Raw genomic sequence first — 22,841 nt, forward strand, 5'->3', positions numbered from 1 at the left:
GTTCCCTTTGAAGATTATCAAATGCATTTCATCACTTAAGCTTGGAACAACTCTACAAATGGCTACAAGAGACAGTCCCTCTTTGAAGGGTTTAAATAATATAAGATAAAGATTGTATGTTATTTTATATTAACACACAGCCGTTTGCTGGCAGGCTAAGAGTAACACTCAGTGGCGGGTGGAGCCAGCAGAAGGAGAGATCCCCCCAGAGGGGCAGCTAGAACTGACACTGGTGGCCCATCTAGATGATGCTCTACCCTTCCAGGACAAATTGCAGCTGGCCATCCATGGCAGCCAAACCCACATAGTACCCTTGTGGGCCATGGGGAAGGGCACCACCATAGTCACTGACCGGCCCTTTGCTCCCAATCTGGACCTTGGAACCCACTTTAGGTACAGTGTAAAATACAAACTATATTTGTTTCAGATTTTTAATAAAAACCACTTGGGTGAATTGTAGTTTTTGTGTGTTTATTCTATTTGCTCAGCCCCATGCCTATGCCACTAGCTAGAATTCTATAATATTTTCTAATTTAATTCATATATCTTTTTAGATGTTGCAAAAACAAAAACAAAGTGACATGATCAATGAGCATATTTTATTTTCACAGTAGTGTCTTTAAATTCTGTTCTTGTATGTATGTATGTACAAATGTCCTGTATGAGTTAGCATTATATATTTTGTGCATGCCATAGTACATAGTTTTCTTCAGCATGTTTGCCTACATATATGGTGCCCTTCAAATAAAATTAAAATGGATTTATGTATATCAGACTTCACTTAAATTTTGGCCAACTAGTACCCAAGGCTGTGAGGTAGGGAGATCAATAATGCGGAATCAGCAATCAGTACATAAGATAAGTTAATTATCTTTTTACATCAATGTTTCATAAAAAGACTCCTGCTCAACTAATACACATTTGGAATTACCACCTTTCTGTTTCTACTCTGTAGCTCAGGTCCATGCCAGTATCACTTTAGGATCACCAACAGAGGTCAGCGATTTCACAAGCTTTACTGGACCACTGAAGGTTTTCCCCACTTCCGCCGCAGAGGTCCACCAACTACAAAACACCAACCACTCACTATCTCCAGAGAAGGCAAAGCCAGGAGTCCACTGGCACCTTCGACTTTGGATGCTCCTGTCTTCTCCCTGACACCCATACGGTTGGAGCTTGGTCCAGGTCACTCAGCCGACATGCTGCTGGAAGGCTCCTGTGATATGCCCAAAGTAAAGCAAACATTTTGTCTTACTGTATAACACATTCTCAAAGGCTGAATTGCTCTTAAAGCCCCAAACAGGATTTACTCTGTTGTTTCCTACTGAAACAACATAGACTTTTCAAAAGAAACTCTAACAACTAAGTACATAGTGTATATGTTGTTCTTAGTTAATCAATGCTAATTGTCCCAGCTAATTGTCCAATGCTGCTCTCAGTTGTAATATACATTTTTCATATGTAAACATATATTTATTTTTAGGTACAGGAATTGTCTGCATTTATTGGTCATTTATATATTGTGTATTTTTTGTGTACTTGTTTATGCAAAGCTCTCTGCTCTGTGTTTGAAAGATGCACCAAGATACACCAAAGCATACCACATTTATTGCATTTCCTGATACATATAATACGTACCAAATAATGTCAGAAATGCACAGAGCTGCACCAAGCAATGTATCGCCTTCCTTCTCAGGCACTTTTGCCCTTAGCCTCTATTGAATGAATAGGTAGCAACAAAGGAGGGAAGGTGAAGAGCAGAGATAAACCCAGTCCGCTTACGGCATATATCAGTATGCTGGAGCTCAGTCCTGACAGAGCATGGCTGTATTTCAGATCAGTACTGCCAGGCTTGTCTAAGAATATGAATAAGGTGAATATGAATAAGGGGCACATCTCACAGCTTAGGCTTTGAATATGAAAAGTTTAAAGGAATGTGTGTGTGTGTGTGTGTGTAGGTGGTAAGAGAAAGGCTGGTATGCCATGCCATCGTGGGGAATCAGAATGGGAAGGAGCGTATCATGACAGTGGATATCACATGTCAATTCATTGCCCCAGTCTTGAATATCTCCCCTCAGAAGCTCAACTTCCGTGTAGAAAAGGTTTGTGTGCTCAAGCTTGTGTGTTACTGACTGAGACCTGTGTGCTCCCAAAACACTCTCTTTTAACATTTTATAATGTGAATCTTCTTCATTATACTGGCATTATAGCATCAAAATAAGGGCATACTTGGCACTAGGCAGAACCCAATATTGTGTAAGAGCATCTACATTGCATGCCATTTTTGTTATCCAAGTGAATTGCACAGCAGCTTCATGGTTTAAACCTGAAATTTTGGACATCATTTGTACTTTATTCTTATTATACTGGCAGAGCATCGGACTCTTCCACATGATTGCAATGTGGCAATTACTTATTCCTCTGCACTGGATTGTTTTTTGTTTTGCTTAGTCTGTAGAGCAGATAATGGACATGAAAGTGCAGCAGTCCATTTTTTTTAGTGATCAATAAATCAATATTAAGGTCAATTCACTGGGGAAAAATATCTTTAGAGCAGAAATACAATTTAATAAATTAAAACTGTGGACTGTGGTAATTCTGTGCACACAAACAAAGTATAACATTTTTTTTTTGTAACTCACTGTAAATTGTTAGGTGATTTTGGTAAGCTATAGTGTAAAGTACAGACAGATCACACAGCATACAGTATATCTACTCTTCCTGTAGTGAAGAAGAGCTAAACAATACTCACTTTAAGCTCAGGAGGACCCATCATTATAATGAAACTGATTTTCTGTCTACCAAATATTGCTTTTATTGCACACACACACCCCGCACTTTCTCTCACTCACGCAAACACACAGCCACATGTGCACATCCTCCCACCCTTTCCACCACTGTGAGCTTCAGCTTTAGTGGTTTTCATAGATCTTTATGATATTCTGACAACCGCTTTCAAGTTCCATTGCCAGGAAGCTTTTTCAGAACTTAAAATGCTAATTTGGTTTGAGAGCATTCTTTTATCTGGTACAGTCCCATATGTCTATGTGTTGACAGCTCATGCTAGATTTACAGACAGTTTCTGCACAAGGGCCTGCAAGACTAAAGCAATTAAGGAGAAGGAGAGAGGGAAGAGAAGGCAGAGGAGCTCAGTGATTGAATCGGATGAGAAAAGAGACAGGAGTGAGGATGAAATTTTAGTTTCTACAAATTGGCACCGATCTTACAGAAATAATAGCCGTCTAGAAGATATTATTACTGTAGGCAGCCATCCATGGGTAACAAATTATTAGATTCTCAGTACTTAGGGGAGAATCACAGAGGAAAGCCTTGAAAAGAATCAGAGTATGATATTTATAGTTGTGAGTGCCAGTATGAAATAATGTTATACAACAGATATTCCCAGCCTTATACTACTCTCTGCTCATACACCTGACCACAAAAGCGCCGGCAATCCACAACAGGACCCAAATGTTAAAATAAGCAATTACAGATATTTTCTGTAATTAAAGAATTACAGAAATAAAGTGATAAAAAGTAATAAAATGAAACAGAGTTAAACAAGCTGTTCTTAAAACATATTTGCTTGTTAGATTACTTTTGCTAGCTGCAGTTGTCATTAATTGTAATCATGTGATTTTGGATCTTTAACTATTTCTTAAAGCTGGATTTCTTAAAGAGCGTCAGTTAATGTTCACATCAAACATCAGAATGTGGAAAAAATGTGATCTCTGTGTCTTTAACCATGGCATGGATGTTGGTATCAGATGGGCTGGTTTGAGTATTTCTGAAACTGCTGATCTCCTGGGATTTTTACACATAACAGTCTCTAGAATTTACGCAGAATGGTGCAAAAAACAAAAAAAAAACATCCTATGTGCTGAGGGTCTGCAAGATGACACATCTTATTGATAAGAGAGATCAAAGGAAAATGGCCAGATTGGTTTGAGCTGCGAAAAGGATATAGTAACACAAATAATCATTCTTTACAACTGTTTACTCACCGAAACTGGACAGTGGAAAACTGGACAGTGGAAAACTGGAAAAAGACCAGGTGATTTTTTTCTAATCTTCAGCTGTCCAGTTTGGGTGAGTCTGTGCCCATGCTAGCCTCAGATTCCTGTTCTTAGCTGACAGGAGTAGAACCCAATGTGGTCTTCTTTTGTTGTAGCCCATCCATGTCAAGGTGAGATGCTTTTCTGCTCACCACGGTTGTAAATAGTCATTATTTGAGTTACTATATCCTTTCTGGCAGCTTGAACCAATCTGGCCATTTTCCTCTGACCTCTCATATCAACAAGGTGTTTTCACCCACAGAACCGTCTCTAACTCAATGTGTTTTGTTTTTTGCACAATTCTATGTAAACTCTAGAGACTGTTGTGTGTGAAAGTCTCAGGAGATCAGCAGTTTATGAAATTCTCAAACGAGCCCCTCTGTCACCAACATCCATGCCATGATCAAAGTCACAGAGATTATATTTCTTCTTCAATCTGATGTTTGATGTGAACATTAACTGAAGCTTTTGACTTGTATCTACATGATTTTTTTGCATTGTGCTGCTGCCACATGATAGGCTGATTAGATAACTGCATATCAATATAATATGCTATTGTTAAATATGATGTTTATGCTTTCTTTTGAGAGTTTATGTTTGATTTGAGACATTTTTAGAACAATATACAATTTATCTCATGTATCATATATTGAAACCATATTACTTAAAGTACTGGACAAGATTAATGGAAAAAACAGGCCTACCTAATTGATATATTCCCAGTGAACACTGATGGAGAGGAAGTGCCCATGGTTCCTACGTATATGTCTTATTTGTTTCATATTTAATTTGTATATGACTACAACAGTTTGTTCTCCAATCTTGAAAATGTTGAAAATATTAATGGCTCTTCTCAATATTTTGCCATCACACAGTCCACTGGGTAGTTGTGGTTCACACTGTTTTGTATGTTTTTCGAGTTTGATGGGTTTGTTCTATATCCTCCAGGTTCAAGGCACGCCCCTTGTGCCTCTGTATGAGAGGCTTTATCTGAAGAATGTCTCCACATTGGCGCTCTCTCTGGAGCTCACCCTGGCTGAGCCTTTTGGGCTTTGTGACTGTACCAGTGATGACTCATTCACCTCCTCAAAGGTACACTTCTTCAAAAAGAGTTCTTTGGCAGGGATGCCAACTTTCAGGAAGGGTTTGGCAGAAGATTAGTGAGTGGATGGGGTGGGATATTATTAGAGAAGGATATTATTGTATCTACTTGAATTGAGCACCCAGAAAGTAAATGAGGCACATGACCATTATGGTTCGCTAGTCACTATCATTCTGTGAACATGATTATGTTCACCACCAAACACTCAGTGTCATTATTTAAAATTTTACTAATATGCAATGATAACATGCAATTAGCATGCAAGTAATTTTAGTAGAGGTTGCACTTTCCTCTGACGAATGTTGTCTTGCGTTATATGACAGTGATAAGGCTGGTGCTCTACAGTCCTTGGCTATTATGTGTATGGTGCGTCATCTTGTAAACTCTAATCTGGATTTTCCCTTACAGAAATATTGTATACATTGTTACATTTGTACTATATACTAAGTGTATTAGTAAGTACTAAGTATATACAGTATATGTACATTATACATATATCCATATATTCATTCCAGTGTACAGTACATATTTAATACATGTTTAATATATGTAATAGTACTAAATTGGCACAAAAGTATCCTTGTAGGTAAACTGCATGTTTTAGTTTACTCTGAATAATGTTTTGAAGATGCTATAGTATTAGTACACTATCTACATACACTATATGGACATGGACACCTGACCATCACACCCATATGTGCTTGTCAAGCATCCCATGCCAGATTTAGTACAATCTTTGCTGTTACATTAACCTTCACTTTTCTGGTAAGGCTTTCCACTAGATTTTGTAGTGTGGCTGTGGGGATTTGTGCCTATTCTGCAGCAAGAGTGTGTGAGGTCAGGCACTGATGTTAGGAGAGGAGGCCTGGCAGGCAGTCAGCATTCCAATTCATCAAAAAGTGATCAGTGGCATTGAGGCCAGGGCTCTGTGCAGGCCACTCAACTTCTTCCACACCAACCTTGGCAAACCATGTCTTTATAAACCTTGCTTTGTGCACAGGAGCATTGTCATGCTGGAACAGGTTTGGGCCCATTAGTTTAGATGTTCATTAAGGGGAAATCTTAATTTTACAGCATACAAAGACAATCTAGACAATTCTGTGCTTTCAACTTTGTGGCAACTGTGTGGGAAAGGCCCGCATGTGGGTGTGAAGGTCAAGGTGTCCACATACTTTCGGCCATATTGTGTATGTATTAGTTACTATACTTGATGGTGCAGTTCGAGAAATGTTATATGTGCACCTTTTCAAACTGTTGCTTGTGCTAGTCTACAGACATGCACTAACCTGATCGATGGGAAGGGTACAGCAGCATCATTGGAATTCAAACACACAAGCTCCAAGCTCCACAAGCTCTTAGACTGAGGAACCTGCAAACTTTTAAAAATTGTTGATATATTAACATTTGCACTCATTATTTCTATATTTTGTTCATTGATTGTCATGAATTTGAATAAAGGGGGGTTTTGAAATCTGTTGAACGGACGAAGGTTTCGTGACCATATTCTTACCAGTACATGAAACAGTAAACGAATAAGTTATTTTACAACTAGTGTACCTCTCTTGTTTGTAAGTGTTCCTTCCTTGCACTTCTTGTTATGATTTTTTTGGTGAGATATTTTTGGGTGCTGTGAAAGTGTGAGACAGGACCCAGAAGTGTGAGTCTCATGCCAAATGTGTGCAAGTTTTTAATTGGGCAGTAAGATTTCTGCCATTTTAAGTGAACTATTCTAAGGGCATGTTGGCAAGCCCTGATTTTTGGTAAACCAAATCATCACTGTTTTTATTTAGCATTGTGCATAAACATAACCTGTTGATTATATTCAAAGGCAAATTCAACAAATATGTGCAAGTACATGTAATAAGTATATGATTAATAAATATTCCATAGTTTAGAATTTAGTATTTCACAGCTTTTCTGAACTTGGTGAAGACTGATTTACTTGAAATTACCTGAAGCGTGAATCTCACTGTCACTCTTATTTCTCCTGTGTTGGTGTATGTAGAGTCTCGTGATGGGTATTGGTGCTGAAGCAGAGCTGTGGGTGCGCTTTGACCCTTTGTACCAGCAGGATTTAGTGAGCCGTGTGGCTGAGGAAGTACTGGAAGTGAGCTACAGTGGGCATCCTCAGCGGGACACTGTGGCTCTGCGAGGAGAGGTGCACTTTCCCAACCTGCACTTCTCCAGCCATGTGTTGGACTTTGGCTGCATCCTCAACTGCACAGAGGTCCAGCAGCAGCTTACCATGACAAATTCCAGCCCACTCCCCGTCATCTACCACTGGGCTTTTCTGCTGGACCAACAGCATTACCACATCTGGTAGAGACATCTTTCATGGTTATAAAAGAATGGTGCAGTAAAATTGCTAATGTTACTCAAGGTCAGGAAAAACCCTCCAATTAGCACCAAGCCAAAATCCTTTTAATATTATTGAATTTTCCTGGATGAGCTAGCCCAAGAAGTCTATTATTGCTTATAAAGATTGAAATCTAATAGAGCTTACATTATGCAAGACAGCGTTATGCAAATCAGATTGTGTTCACTGGTCTATGAAAGTTTTCAATCAGTGTTAGCCACATTAGCATTTGTTTGACCTTATGCTTATATGTGTCCTTAAGATTATACCTAACCATTTGTGCCAGATCTGGCATCGTCCGTCCTTCCAAGAAACACAGTCATCAGAAAAGAAGCTAGCTGCTGCTTCATCCATAAAATGCACAGTTTTATTAGATGATTCATTATTTTATAGCTTTATGAGCTTTTTGCTTTATGAGTTTTTATCTACTTTCTCGTGAATATCAGTATACCAATAGATTTGTCCCTTATATATGGATCTTTAAGGGATGAATACAGCACTATTTTGCAGTGTGTACAGCGCTATGAGGTAGATCAGTATATACGTACATTATACTCAGTGCAAAAACTTGCAGGGACACACAATGAAAACCAAGCAGCTAGGTCACTGGATATTTAGAAATTTAGGCATACTTATTTCTTTCTGTCTCTTAACCAAGGCCACGTCTTTTGGCTTTAGTCAAATGTTAAAAGTGGACACAGCCACTTCTCTGGTCCTTGTTTCTCTGATACCGTCCAATAGTGCAATATACTTGTATTAATACTTGTATTATTACTGTATTTTTATTTTCTTCAAAATATTTCTTACAGCCTAGTCACTGACAGTTCTCAGTGTAGCACATCTCACCCTTTCACCATAGCACATGAAGTCTGACTACTGGCTGTGCAGCATGCACACATTTCTTATTACACCCAGACTACCTTCTTGATGACTCTTGGCGTAGCCAGAACAGAATCTCTGTGCAGTGCTGAGCAATTCTTTGACTGGGTTTGCATCCCTATGAGGAAATGTTCATCACTTTTGATAAGAGCCAGAATCGGATTCAGTCAAGCCTCACAGGTCTTTAGTAAAGATTGAATAAACTGCCATGGATAAATAAGCTTTTGATGACTTATCTGAGAATGAAGCCATCAGCAGCTTTCCCTATGCTGATGTTCAGCTGTACTTTCATTCATTGATTACCACGATTTTCCTCTGGCAGAACACTCTGTAATCACCATTCAAACAGTTTATCAGTGTTGGACAGAAAACATGACTTTAGATTTTACTTGCAGAGCAACTGATGAAAATGTGTAAATGACCTACAGAGCTCTGCAGTGTCATTACTCCTACACACACTCATACACAGTGGCTGCCCACAACAGCATGCAAAGCACAAAGTGCTGTGTTAAATCTGAGCTGTCAATAGGGGGCCAGCTCCAGGCTGCATGGACTACAGTTTTTATAGTTTTTAAATTGTACTTCAGCAGCTGCCATGTCCCATCTCAAGCAAATCAATAGCATGCTCCATGGGACTAGATTGCTGGCTAGTGAAAATTAATCACTCTCCCACCTCTCCTCAGCCACCCATCAGCAAAGCCATCTAATAATGGCCTGACCTTTCCTATCAATACTGGCAAGCGTTCAGCATGCATTGTCCTACCTGCTAATTAAAAGCCTACTGGTAATTAAAGCAGCTGTAAAGGTACCATCATTGCAGCATTCCACTGAGGTGTGTCTCAGCCTGCCATGTGAGGGACCCCTTGCTGATAAATGTGGATTTTGTCTCAGTTAGCTAACTTACGTACATTATCTATGGCTGATGCAAACTTTAACTCCTTTACTTCCACTGTCCTGGAAGTAAGGGAGGGAGAGGAATGTGATGGTGGTACTCACAGAGGAGAAATGAGATAAGGCACAGCAGGAGACAGTAAACAACCAGTGGGACCCACTTTTCAGAAAAACTTTTTTTTTTGTCTCATATGAGACTTTAATTAAATGGGGGTCCTTATCCTAGACTAGATAAGGTGTGCATCGGGTCTGGGATCTCACAGGACCCAACAAAAAAGTCATGGGCATTTTTTAGTTTTTTGCAGGCAGGAGCAGGCAGTCAGATATGAAACTTCTTTGTGAGAAAGAAAGGCCACATTTATTAATATGTGAGTGTATTGGGTGCAGTGTGATACATTTACTGTGATACAATATGTGCGGGGGTGGGCAGGATTGGTCAAACTTTCTGAGATAGTGGGCGTGACTGGTCAAGAGTGTCTGAGGTAGTGGGCAGGATTGATCAGAATTGGAAAAAAAAAGGCTTGCGCACACCTCTATTCCAGGCTTCCCAGGCTGCATTAGACATCATAATAAATATGTTTCTAAAATTAATTCTTTGCCAGGAGCTTTCATTCATTCATTCATTTCAGTAACCACTTTTTGTCCTGGTCAGGGTTGCAGCACACAAATACAGAACAAAAACTTTGCATGGACAGTAACACAAGCTCAGGAACAAAGAGAATACCCTGGAGCTATGAGGAAGATATGTTAGGCCACCATGCAACATGCGAAGTGCTCTGCTTAATTGAAATATTTGCTGTGGACACAGAAGTTCCTGGGGATTAAAATACATTGACACCAATAAAAGCACATAAACAAGTGCAGTGGGAAAAGAGAGTGGTGATCATTAAAAATTAGATTTGTTGAAATGCAAGAAGAAAGTGTCTCATGGATGCTTGCTTCTAAAAAGAGTCCTAAGGAAAACATTTATTATTTCTTTTAAACAATTTCCACTTGGCATGAGGGGAAGAGAGTCTACGAACTTGATTCCATATACAACACTGCCCCCTGTTGCTTCCTCACAAAAGAGTGTAGCACTGTTCCTTTCCCAGTCACAGTTACAGTACACTATAGCCCCTGTTTTTGTGAACATAGTGCATGTTCTAAAATATTAGCACACATGGTAGCCTTGTACAGAGCAGCACAATACAAAAAGGGTAGTGTTTAAATTAATACATTCTTAAAACAATTACTTGTGTTTGCCCTATCCAGTCCACTGTGCACAGTGCAGCACAGGAGCATTTTCATGGCATACAGCTGGAATTTACTTATAGATTTCACATCAGTATATCAGTGGTAGAAAACCTCCTGGTTAACACCACAAGTACAAAGAATTTGAGGTCTATATAGACCACCCTCAGTTCCAGCTGTTTTTGTTGTGTTCTACTCTAACACTAGGGCTCCATACACCTCCTGCGGCTTTGTGGCATCACACTGCCCCCCCAGTCAGTGAGGGAAGCATCCATGGTCTCTGTCTCCTATGGGGCACCGGTCCCAGTTGTACCCCTCTTGTGAATTCTCTGTGATGTGGGCAGAATTAGCAGTAGAGGTTGAAATGCATAGAGTAGACAGCATGGCCAGACATGGGCCAGTGCAATCTGACCTTGGACTGTTCAGCTCTGCCACTGAGCCACTGATCAAGAGGTTGACCTATTTCCTGCCAAATTCAATTTAATTAAATTTTATTTGTATAGTGCATTTAACAATAGCCACAACAGCAGAAAGTGAGTCACAAGTGCAGAAACTTCAAGCAGAAATAGACCATCAGGATGAATCAGCCAGATCCAGAGGGTGAGAACAGCCACAGCCATGAACGTGTCAGGATCAGGCACCAGCATCACCTCAGGAGGATTTGTAAGAAAAAGCTCTGCCCATTCTGTATTCTTCCTTATTCTAGGTACTGATAAAGAGCCTGTACCTTTTGACTGAAGCAGGACTATCATTATAGACCATAAGTTTGCTTAGGTATTGTGGGGTGAGGTCACCGAATGACGATTTCTTTATAGGTCATTAGTACTGGGAGCTAACGTACTGTAGATAAAATAGGACAGATATAGTAAAACCTCTTGGTTCCAGTAAGGCTTACAGCATTCTGGATTAACTGAGGCTTGTTTATACACCTACTGGAATATCCAAACAGCAAAGCGTTACAGTAATCCAACCTAGAGGTAACAAAAGCCAGAGCTAGTTTTTCTGCATCATGTAATGACATTATTTCTTACCTTAGCAATGTCTCTGAGAGAAAAGGTTATCCCAGTAATATTAGGTACATGAGCTTCAAATGAGAGACTGAAAAATAATCACACCAAGGTCTTTCACTGCTGCACATGATGTAACTAAAAGGCCATCAAGACTTACAAAATAGCTGCCAGTGGCACTATTAGACGTAATTCTGTCTTGACTGTGTTAAGGAGGAGGAATGTACTGAGCATTCAGTGTCTAATATACTGTACACTTTCCTCAGCTTTATTAAGCTGGTGTCTGTCATCTGGCTTTGCTGAAACATACATGCAATTTGCAGTACTACCAGTTTAATTTGATGGCATTTATGTTCTGACATTCCAGTGGTCTGTTTTAGAGTGCAAGTATGATCTTGTGCCAAATTTTTCATGGATCTGGGGCACCACTTCTGGGTGCAGATACTACTTTCCTGGGTGTGTGCGCTGCTTCGTTGTGCCATCCCAGCGTGAGTCGTGCTATCTTACCTCGTGCCACCGTGGTGATAGATGCCATCACTGTGTGTTTTGCAGGTCTTGTGTAGTCAGATTGGTTACTTTTTGCATGAGCTGATGTAAAAATTATATCAGCTACGCTGACAATCGCTAATATCCCAGGATCTTATAGGTCGATAGACACATAACAAGTCAATGTAGTTCATACTGTATAAGTGGACGAGGCCACTTAGCACTTTCCTTGGAGTCTTCAGCTGTCCTGTGATGTAGCTTGAACAGCCGTTTGAAAAGATGCGGTGACTGGCTTCAAATGTCATGGAGGATGCACATACTAGCCTTCAGCCTGCCCAGTTCGTAGCTGTTGCATGATATGGGAGAGCTAGCTAGTAGGTGGGAACTGGCAAGTGACCAAATTGGGGAAAAAATGGGGTTAAAAAAAAAAAAAAAAAAGGCTAAAATTACTGAAATCTTAGTACTCTCTATTAAACAAAATAGTAATACTTTGCACTGGATTTTATAAAACCTATTTAAATAATTGTAAAATCAGCAATTAAGCACTACAAAAAACTGACCACATCTTCAACAAGCAGGACACTCCCTGTCATGCTGGGTCATCTCACCTTTCACACTAATGAATGGCTCAGAAGTTGATAAAAGGTTTCAACATCTTTGTAAACTACATAATATTTCAAATTAAATTACACTACAAGAGTAACGACATTGCCTACATCAAATTAAAATGGCTCATACTGTATATGTGAGTTGACTATCAATGTTCACCTGGAAGAGTCAACTCATTCATGAACGACTCATCACCAATGCAAGCACTTAGCTAAAGACTCTGTTAAAAAACTACACCTCTCGCTGATTCTTTTTAAACATGTGCTAATGTTTTACAGCACATTTAGTAATGAAGAAATAGAGTACACACATACGTATCTACAAGTACTGTCATTTGGGGAAACATTTGTTAATTGTATAATATGGGATAAATTAAAGATTTGTTCTTAACTATTAAGTAAAAAAAAAATATTAAGTGGAGGGTCACTGCCACAGTGTATCGGAAAACGTACTGATCGTTACAAAGCTCTGACATTTGAGACTCCTTCCATAAATGTTACATAAACATCCCCTCACAGAAAACGTCACCATATCAACAAATACACAGTTATTCTTTGATAAATAACGTGCTGACAGATATTAAACATCACACCTCATTTCATTTCACATTCATTTCTAACAATAAAAACAGAAACAGGGAGCAAATGGAAAAAACTGACCTCTGTCCAAACAAATTTGCAGTACATCAGTGTTAATAAGCAAATTATACTTGCCTGGCAATTTCACTCTGATTGATAATGGGACTTTGATGTGTTTTGATTAGTCATTAAACTTATTCTTGTTTTATATGTGATGTTTTCAGGCAGAGCAGGATCTCTAAACCTCAGAAAGAAGAAGAGGGGGTCAGTAAGAAGATAAACCCAAATTCTGTTACTAAAGATGGAAGAGGATCAAAAGAGCAACTGTCAACTTCTGGGCTGAACATTCTTGGACCAGAGGGGCCACTTACTTGCAGCACTACTCCACAGGGACAGGACAGTAGAGCATCTACAGCACAGAAGGCCACAGGGTTAGAGCTGGCATGCAGCACAGACAGCCTGACAGATAGAGAGATGCCAAGTATAAGTGTGGAACAGGTATGTTGTATTCATTTGTTATTTCTTCTATTTCTGTTATTTTGTTGCATTCCATACATAACATAGTGTTATAATGCCTGTGCATTGGTAGTCCGTTTGGGTTCCAGCTCTTGCCCAATTGCTTTTTTTTTTTGGCCAAAAATTATTGTGCCTGCACTGACATGAATGGAGTGGCACAACGTGGGGTGTGAATTTGAAATTTGCTGGCAGAGTAGTATTTTTAACCAAGCTTTGGTCTAAAATTGCTCTTACATTACCACCTCTTGGGACCTCCTGTTAGCACAAACCTATGGTCAAACAGTACTTTTCTGTCTTCATCTTAAGGTTTAAGAATTCTGTTCCATTTCTTACAACCTGGTCTGGTGGTAATAGGCTATTTCTATCACCCCTTTTCAATTTAGGCTGTTACACCCAACTACCAGGGTGTGCTGTTATAGGAAAAATAATCAGTAGTATGGTATGATGCAGCCTGATGCACATCCTGAAGCATCTTAATCCTCATGCACCACAGAATTTTGTCAACATTTTAATAGACTCTCTTGTGGCAGAAAACTACAAGAACAGCTTTATCTCTGACAGTTACACAGCGTTGACACCCAGGTCTCATTCGATAAATGTTAAATTAACGTCTCCTAACAGAAACCATTATACATTTTTTCTTTTTTAAATAACAACACATTTTTAAAACTGGTTTTGTGCCAGACAAGTCCCTGTGAATGAGCTGTTACTAAGAAATGATAATGTATTAGAACTAGCACATTAATATAAACCTGTTACTTGCAAGATGCAATGGACTGTATTATTTTTACAGACTGTATTATTTTTAAAGGGAATTAAAGGAATAAATTGGATTTGATGTACAACACCTCTTGTTAATGTGTTCATTTTAACCCTTAATTAAGCTATAATTATGTAGCACTTTTCCAGGATACTTCCTGTGTCAGTAAGCATAAAATACAAATATACTGTATGTCTGCCACACCAACACATTCCAGTGGCCCTAATTAAATATATATAAAATATAAATCATTCTGGAGACCAAAGTCAGCAGCTGATTATTTGGTTCTGTTTATTCTAGTATACAGTATTTTGTCAGTCTAGCTGTATTAATGTACCCTAAAACAGGTGGTCAAGAAATGTTGTTCACTGACTGCTTCTGTCTTTCTCTCTTCTTCTTGTTTCTTGCTGTCTCTCAGATATTTGACATTATGCCAATTTATGGAGTTCTGCAGCCTGGTGAGATTCAGCAGGTGACATTCTCATTCTTTGGCCATGCTGACATTAGTGCTCAAGTGCTGGCAGTGTGTGTGGTGGAGGAAGGCCCAACATACGAGATTGCCCTCAAAGGAGAAGCTTCACTGATTACCTACACCCTGGACACAACTGAGATCAACTTTGGTCCTCAGGTAGATATCTTTTATAATATGTGAGTGTTTTGTAACGTTATGTTGTAATGTAAAATCTTTTTTTTTTTTTTTTTTTTTAAGTTATTTGACCATGTGGCAGAAGCAGAGATCATTCTGAGAAACACAGGAAAGGTGGGCTTTGACTTCAGTTTTCTCCTGGAAGATCAGCATGTGTCCCCTAAAGACATCTTACCTGGACAACCCCTTGTTATTCCCAGCATGGTGAGATGCTGCATTCTATCATGATATTGTTTATATCAGAAAATGTTCTACCAAACATAGTAACTGTACTTGACTAGCATCAGTCTAGCATCACTTTTAAAGTGGTGTTAACATTGCAGACACTTTGAGAAATCACACTCCATTAATTGTTAGATTCTTGTAGACAAATTGTTTGATTCAGACCCTGTCCATGTAAATTGTGGCAAAAATTGACAGTGTAAGAGTGCTATAAATCAAAGATGTGTATGTGTCCTAACATCCTGTATTGTATATTATGATTTGAACTAATATATAATACCTGCTTGTGTGTTTTGGCATATCTTGTCTGAAGGGCCACGTAAGGGCGAATGAGGAGATGAGAGCTGCTGTGTACTACCTTCCTGGAATCCCAGAAGTTTTTAAGAAGATATTCCAACTACAGGTGGCCTTCTTTGAGCCAGAAAGCATTACAATGAGGGGAGAGGGCATCTTTCCTAGAGTGTGCCTGGACCTGCCCAGAGACCTAAGTAAGAGCTCACTGAATATAATGCACATAAATATTCCTTTAAAGGTGCCATATCCTTGTATTTTATCTTTTTTCCTGAAGTCCACTTATGACATTCGTGTGGCTTTATGTACATAATCATAACTCATTTTTACATAATCAGTTTCCAAACTCTCTTTATTCCGCATAATTTAACAGTCTGAGTTTGTTACTGTGGTTAAGACTGCTATATGTAAAGGATCTCTTTTGACATTTTTTATTGAGTTTTTACAAAATAAAAAAATTTGAATGTTGATTATGATATTACTGACTTAATGACTAGCCATAAAATTAGGAAATGGTTAGCAAGGCAGTTAGCACATTGACAACGGTGCATACTTTGTTAGGTAAGACTGCCTCATAATCAGTGTACAGACTGAACAGTCATGAGTAAATAAAATATTCAAACGAAATAATACTACTTATAGGGTGCAGGTCTGCTGTCCAATATAGTTGGAATTGCCCCATCTTTAGTACACATTGAAAAGGGGTAAACATTTTAAAATTTTGACTGAAATGCTCAGGAATATGGGAAAAATAAACTCTTTTTGAATGTTTGGACTCTTTTAGAAGCTTATGTAGAAATATATGTATTTTCAGCACAACATTAAATATGTGGCTAACATGCTATAAAGTAAATGGGCAGGCATATTTAAACATATCCATTTCTGTGATGTCAGCAAAACAAAGAATTAAAAAAAAATTAAAATAGTGGGGTGTATTTGCAGCTTTGTTTCCATGTAGTGACCTTATGGACTGGAGAGTGAGTGGTGCATTTTGAAACTTTAATGATGTTTATAAAATATAGTAACACACCCCCCGTGATATGGGTCCTTTAAAGTTGTGAATATATAATGATATTGAGTATGAATATGTTACTGAGTATGTTATAAGTTTGTTTATTTATTTAATTACTATTTCCATGGAGCAAGTTGCTAGGTTTAAATACCTAAAGTTGTATCTTATACTTAAGAGTAGTAATTTTCAAGAATCTTGTAGAATAAAGCTACAATGTTAATTTTAAAAATATATATATTTATCCTCAGCTCTCAGTTACAGCCATCCCAGAAACAAGCCTCATTTGCCTTTTTGTTTTGTTGATTGTGAGCCAGCCTAAAATCACCCACAGTAGTGCTATTAATCACATATATCTGACCCAGCAGAAGTCCAAAGACTTGCAGAAGTTTCCCATTGATCAAAGCCATCTTGGACCAGCCAGGAAATTAATGAAATGGTGTGATTAATCTGTGGAACATGCCTGTAAGTCAAGCTTACAGGAACCGATGACCCAGGGAAATGTCAGCAAATGTTGGTTTGGTAAACGAAATAAATCAGAAACCTGATGAGGTATTGATTCAAGTTTAGGTAAAAACATTATTGGTTGAACTTGTCACTTTACTTAAAATTTCAATTACTTTATATTTTTCCATTTTAAAATGCTGGGGAATGAGACGTGGTCTGCACATGAAATGTTCTATGGAACATGGATATGGAGGCCTTTGAGGGCAAAGTTGCATGAGTTTTAAGTTTAAAATTGTTGCTTTCTCTTTTAAACTTATCTAGCCCTTGTAACAGAGGATTGTTTTAAGTTGAAGGGAAAATAAGGTTGAATTTTTTTCTTTTGACACAACAGGTAGTGTTGCCACCTCACGGCTTGGGTTACTGTATGTGTGGCATTCTCTCTGTTTTTGTGTGGATTTCTTTTGGGTTATCTGGGTTATCTACTGGCTACTATAAATTGCCCCAGTTGTTAATGAGTATGTGTATGGGTGCTGGATTGGCACCACATTCCAGGGTGTATTCAGCTCATGCCCAGTGTCCCAGTATAGGGAATCCATTGAAGTCTGGTAAAGCTAGGCCTGTCCAGTCATTCTAAATTGGCCCTTATAATTGAAAGAATACAGTGGAAGTATCCCACAGTTGTGGGGATGAAATTACAGCTATTCCTTGGAGACAATAGCAATGTGGATAGGCTTTACAGTATTACAACTGCTAGGATGAGGTGGGAATGATGACATGGTCAGCCTGGATGAATTGGCGATAGTATTGGGGGTTGTGATTAGAATTTCTCCCCCCCAACAACTCTGTATTTCAAGGTGGTCCAGGAACAGAATTCCTAATATGACGTGTTTTTCAATAGATGACAAAAGCTTATATAAATCAATTAGTTAAGCTTTTATAGCTCTAATTTTGTGTCTTTTTGTAGATGAAGAACAATATCGTTCAGTGCTGAAGGAGGCAAAGGAGGCAGTTGAGAGTGAACCTCAAAGAGAGGATATGCTAAGCAGACCTGGTACAGGGTTTGGTGAACTGTGTGAAGAGGACTACGTTCCCACAGTAAGTGCACCTCTGAACACCGGAGATCAAGCTCACAGTCCACTTCTTTTCACAGATTATTGATTATACCTGAATGATCCTGAAGCTTTATGTGTCTTACTGATTTACTGAACTACTGCTAACAAGAGCATTTGTTGTTTTCTATGGTCAAAAATGTAAATTATTATAGACTTGTGTATTGCATGTAATTTTGCTTCTTTTGAAATTGTCTGCTATATATATACAAACCATCCACTTTATTAGGAACACTTGTACACGTATATTTTTTTTGCAGTTATTCAATCAGTCAATCACATGTTATCAGCACAATGCTTAAAATCATACAGAGACAGGTCAAAAACTTCAGTTAATGTTCACATTGAAGATCAGAATCAGGAAAAGACTGATTCCACTCCTGTCAGCTAAGAACAGGAATCTCTGAAAGTGGGCAGTTGAAGATTGCAAAAAGACCAGGCGAGGTTTTTCCGGTCTTAAACTGTCTGTTTTCATTGAGCCTTAACTGAATTTTAACCTCTATCTGTATGATTTTATGCATTGCACTGCTGCCACATGTTTGGCTGACTGGATAATAGCACGAATATGCAGGTGTTCCTAAGAAAGTGGACAAGGAGTGTATATACAGCTCTTTTTGCTGTATTTGTCAACTCAGTTTGTATAGTCCTGGAGAAAAGAAAATACACCCTCCTTCAAATCTGTTTTTATTTATAAGGGCCTAAATAACAATTGTGCAGTCCTCACCAACTTCTAAAAACAAAAAATAACCTCAGGTGACAACAAGAACACACAGTAGATTTCAATATGTCGTCATTTTTTTCCCATAAAGTAAACCAACATCAGAAACCAGGTGGGAAAAAATAAGTATGCTCTGTAATTCAATAACATGTAGAACCACCTTTAGCAGCAGTAACTTGAAATAAATGTTTTCTGTAGGGGTTTATCAGTTTCCTGCATTGTTTGAGAAATTTTGGCCTGCTCTTGTTTACGCCATTGCTTCAGTTCATTGATGTTTTGCAATTTTGCAAACCAAAGTCATGCTGTCATATTCTTTTTTGGAGAGAAGGGGCTTTTTCCTAGTTATCCTTCCATGAAAGTCATACTTGTTCAGTCTCATACTGATTGTCATGAACATATATATTTAATGTGCTTATAGAGACCTGTAGGTCACATGATGTAGCTCTTGGGTTTTTCTTTATATCTCTGAGCAGTAAATGGTTTGATCTTGGACTGAATTTGCTAGGATGCCCATTCCTGGGAAGATTGGCAACTGTCTTGAAAGCTCTCCATTTGTGAACAAGCCTTCTCACTATAGAATGGTGACTTTCAAATTGTTCGGTGATGGCCTTATAACCCTTCCTAGATTGATGAGCAGCAACAAATGCTTCTCAGGTCATGGGCATGAGGTCATGGCTGATGTCCCTTCTTCTTGGCATGATGTAGACACACACCTGAGTCCTCCAGAACACCAAACTGCCAAAAGTTCTGCTTTTATAGAGGTAGTCACACTTCTTGATGACTCTCTTAATGATTGTGGAAGTAGGACATCTGTACTACCACCTGGCTTCTGAATGTTGTTTTACTTTTTTTGAGAAAAAATGACTACATACTGAAATCTGTTGTGTATTTTTGTTGTCAGCTGAGGTTGATTATAGAAGTTGGTGAGGACCACACAATTGTTATTTAGGACCTGATAAATAAAAACATAGAATTGAAGAAGGGTGTACTTTCTTTTTCCCATGACTGTATATTTTTTTGTGCATATGTGCAGTATGATGCTCTGCTGCAAATGGAAGTTGAGAGGCTCCTAGTCAAGGAAAACTCTATAGCCACTGAGAAATCCCAAAGAGAGTCCGTGCAAAGTGAAACACCAGGATCCATTTCTAGCATGTGGCGCAAAAAGCTCAGCAGGTAACATCACATGATAAAATTATTAAACATCCTTGCTTTTATTAAAGAGATTCATTTGTAATATACCATCCTGACAGGTTTATTTTGCCTGAGTACATTCTGGACTTTGGTTATGTGATTCACGGCACTGTCTCTACTCACATTGTCAAAGTGACAAACACTGGGCCTATCCCAGTGTCCTTCAGAGCTGAACGACGTTCTCTCACAGGCACAGGTTGGTTTATGCAACTTGCAATAGCTTTTGTACTCTCTCAGTAACTGAGCCTTTTTTCTGATAGAGTGGAATTTATACAACAAGGCATACAGAAAGAAGTTCATATCTTTTCCAGGATTTAGCACAGAGTTGGACAGGGTGAAGAATCTACCCTACTGTGAGACAGAGACATTTGAGGTGAAGTTTGATCCACGAGGAGCAAATCTAGAGCTTGGGGAGATGAGCGCTGTCTTGCCTGTACAGGTAGGTTTGCCAGGCTTTGCTATGTAGTGGGGAACAAATGTAATCCATGGATTTCAAGGGATTTTTCTTGTCATGACTTCACTGCCATACACAAAATCAAGTGTATTATGAATATTATTGGTGTTATTTATTAAATTCCAGTGAGGTGCTTTTTAGATACTCTTACGAAGGAATACTCAGTTTCTAGCTTTTCCTGCTGCAAAATAGCTAACTTTGATGAAACTGGAAGAATATAATCCTGGAATGCTCAGCATCTAGCTCAGGGTTTTTAAAAAAATCTTCAGGTTCATGTGTTCTTCATGTATATCAGAAAAATGTAACAATATATCAGTATGAAGGACCTATTATGCTGTGAGACTCCAGAAGTGCCTTAAGCCTTCTTCAGTTACTATCATAGTCCTGCATAGTTTGTGGTGGGATATTTAACCATACTTCCAGAAGAAAACCTTTTGAGAGATGATGGACGGAATCTCGCCCTATGCCCCGGAATTCCCCTCAAGGTTCAATGATGTCTAAATCTAGTGATTAGGGAGACCACGAAAGGAGCTGCCTTCTTCTTAGTATTCATCACACTACTCTTGAATATACAGAAAATATGTAGTGGAGTATTATCATCCTAGAATGCGGGAACATCATCAGTATACCTGTGTCAGGTGGCAGAGATGGCAGCAGTTGCATGTTAGAATGTATTATTGATAAGCTGGAAAATAAATCCAAAACATTAGGCAGGATCGTAGTCACAAAACATGCAAGGGTCAGATGATGCCAGATCAAAAACTAGATCAAAAATCAGAATAACAACACATGGGATATAATATTTTTGGATACTTTGCAGAGAACTGTGGGTTTGAGTGAGTATATATGCAGTGTTCGTGATCGAGTCCAGTTGTGACACATGACAGAGTTCGTGTGTATTGGGTGTTGTAGTCCATGGTGGCCATTTCTGTAGGCCGCAAAGCAGGTTGGGAGTTGTGGTTCACGGCAGCCATCCTAGTGGGCTGCGATGCATTTTGGGGATTGTAGCGTGACACTGATTCCAGCTTTGAAGTGACAACCTGGTCCTGTGAAATTATTTCATATTTGTTGGCTGTTATACAAACATGCAAAGCAATCACTACACCTAATGATTTTCATGAAATGGCTGCTTATACCTACCATTATGGATCCCCCATTGCATTTAACAGTTGGCCACATGAGCAGATAGTATTGGATTTATGGCATTCTTTGGCTTCTTCCAAATATCAGTCTATCTGCTTGTAGGACATATGGTGAGAATTGACTCATCAGTCTATATTACATACTATATATTACTCATCAGGAGTCTAGGGCTTTGTGCTCATTACACCAAGTTATGCGTCTTCCCATAGGTGTCTTTGATATAGATTTCTCTACCATTAGTCTGTCTATCCTTGTCAGTGTGCTTCAACTTGTAATCACTGTTTCTAGTTGCTGGTGCTATTTGTCCTTATTTGACAACCACCACCATGAGGCATGACAGTGTTCCCCTTGAAATATTAGATAATTTGCCATTGTTTTGTGACTGATGGAAAGGAGAACTCCTTCATCTTTATGGTTTGTTGAAATGATCAGCCAGTCTCCTCTTGGTTTCTCTGATGTATAGCTGATTGCATTTCTTGTAGGAGAGACAATAAACTCCTGCAGTGATGCATGATAAGTGGTGAGTTATAAAAACGGATTCTTTACAGCCTGTGATTATAGTGTGTTAATAAAATTTGCAAATGGAACATCTTGAATGGTTGCATGCAGAAGTACATATATACTATAGGTATTGAAGTACTATACCTATAGTAGTTATTATTAGGATGATGATTTGATTTACTCCTGACAAGCAAAAACCACCACCAAAAAGAGGCCCCCAGCAGACATCTGGGCCCTTGGCAATTGCTTACATGGCCTAATGAACAACCCTGCTAAGCCCGTTATTCAGTCTTTACCTAAATTTATTAAACACTTATAAATAAACAATCTTATAAACAATCTTCAAACAGTTCCTGCAAGTATCTGCTTTTTTTTATAGAAATCATAAGTGTACACCAGTCTCCCCTAAGGAAAATGAACACTAAAACTTTTTCTCAGTGAACAAAAGGAAAAGAATCCACCCACTGATATATTTAATAACTCATATATGATAACAAATATATTTGATATATGATAACAAATATATTTGATATACTGATTTATAGCCAGTATATGATGTGTGTTCAAGTATTGAATAAACGAGCAGTTCAAACCAATGTAGTATCTTGTTTTTGCAGGTCCTGTTGTGGTATATACTGGGC

The 22,841-nt window shown here is 38.6% G+C and overlaps 1 protein-coding gene across 1 annotated transcript in view; it reads left to right on the forward strand.

Moving 5' to 3' along the window:
* The window catches only part of hydin (HYDIN axonemal central pair apparatus protein), a 94,020-nt gene that overhangs the window by 27,524 nt on the left and 43,655 nt on the right, over window positions 1-22,841 (forward strand). Inside the window, exons 19-31 of the mRNA XM_053235091.1 lie at window positions 155-393; window positions 956-1,232; window positions 1,959-2,102; window positions 5,004-5,147; window positions 7,163-7,476; window positions 13,418-13,691; window positions 14,888-15,097; window positions 15,179-15,319; window positions 15,651-15,825; window positions 18,049-18,179; window positions 19,945-20,084; window positions 20,162-20,298; window positions 20,414-20,541. Coding sequence (XP_053091066.1) covers window positions 155-393; window positions 956-1,232; window positions 1,959-2,102; window positions 5,004-5,147; window positions 7,163-7,476; window positions 13,418-13,691; window positions 14,888-15,097; window positions 15,179-15,319; window positions 15,651-15,825; window positions 18,049-18,179; window positions 19,945-20,084; window positions 20,162-20,298; window positions 20,414-20,541 — 2,454 coding nt within the window. The remainder of the gene's footprint in view (window positions 1-154; window positions 394-955; window positions 1,233-1,958; window positions 2,103-5,003; window positions 5,148-7,162; window positions 7,477-13,417; window positions 13,692-14,887; window positions 15,098-15,178; window positions 15,320-15,650; window positions 15,826-18,048; window positions 18,180-19,944; window positions 20,085-20,161; window positions 20,299-20,413; window positions 20,542-22,841) is intronic.

Source organism: Pangasianodon hypophthalmus, chromosome 6 (assembly GCF_027358585.1).
Source record: "Pangasianodon hypophthalmus isolate fPanHyp1 chromosome 6, fPanHyp1.pri, whole genome shotgun sequence".
In the NCBI taxonomy this organism is placed as follows: Eukaryota; Metazoa; Chordata; class Actinopteri; order Siluriformes; family Pangasiidae; genus Pangasianodon; species Pangasianodon hypophthalmus.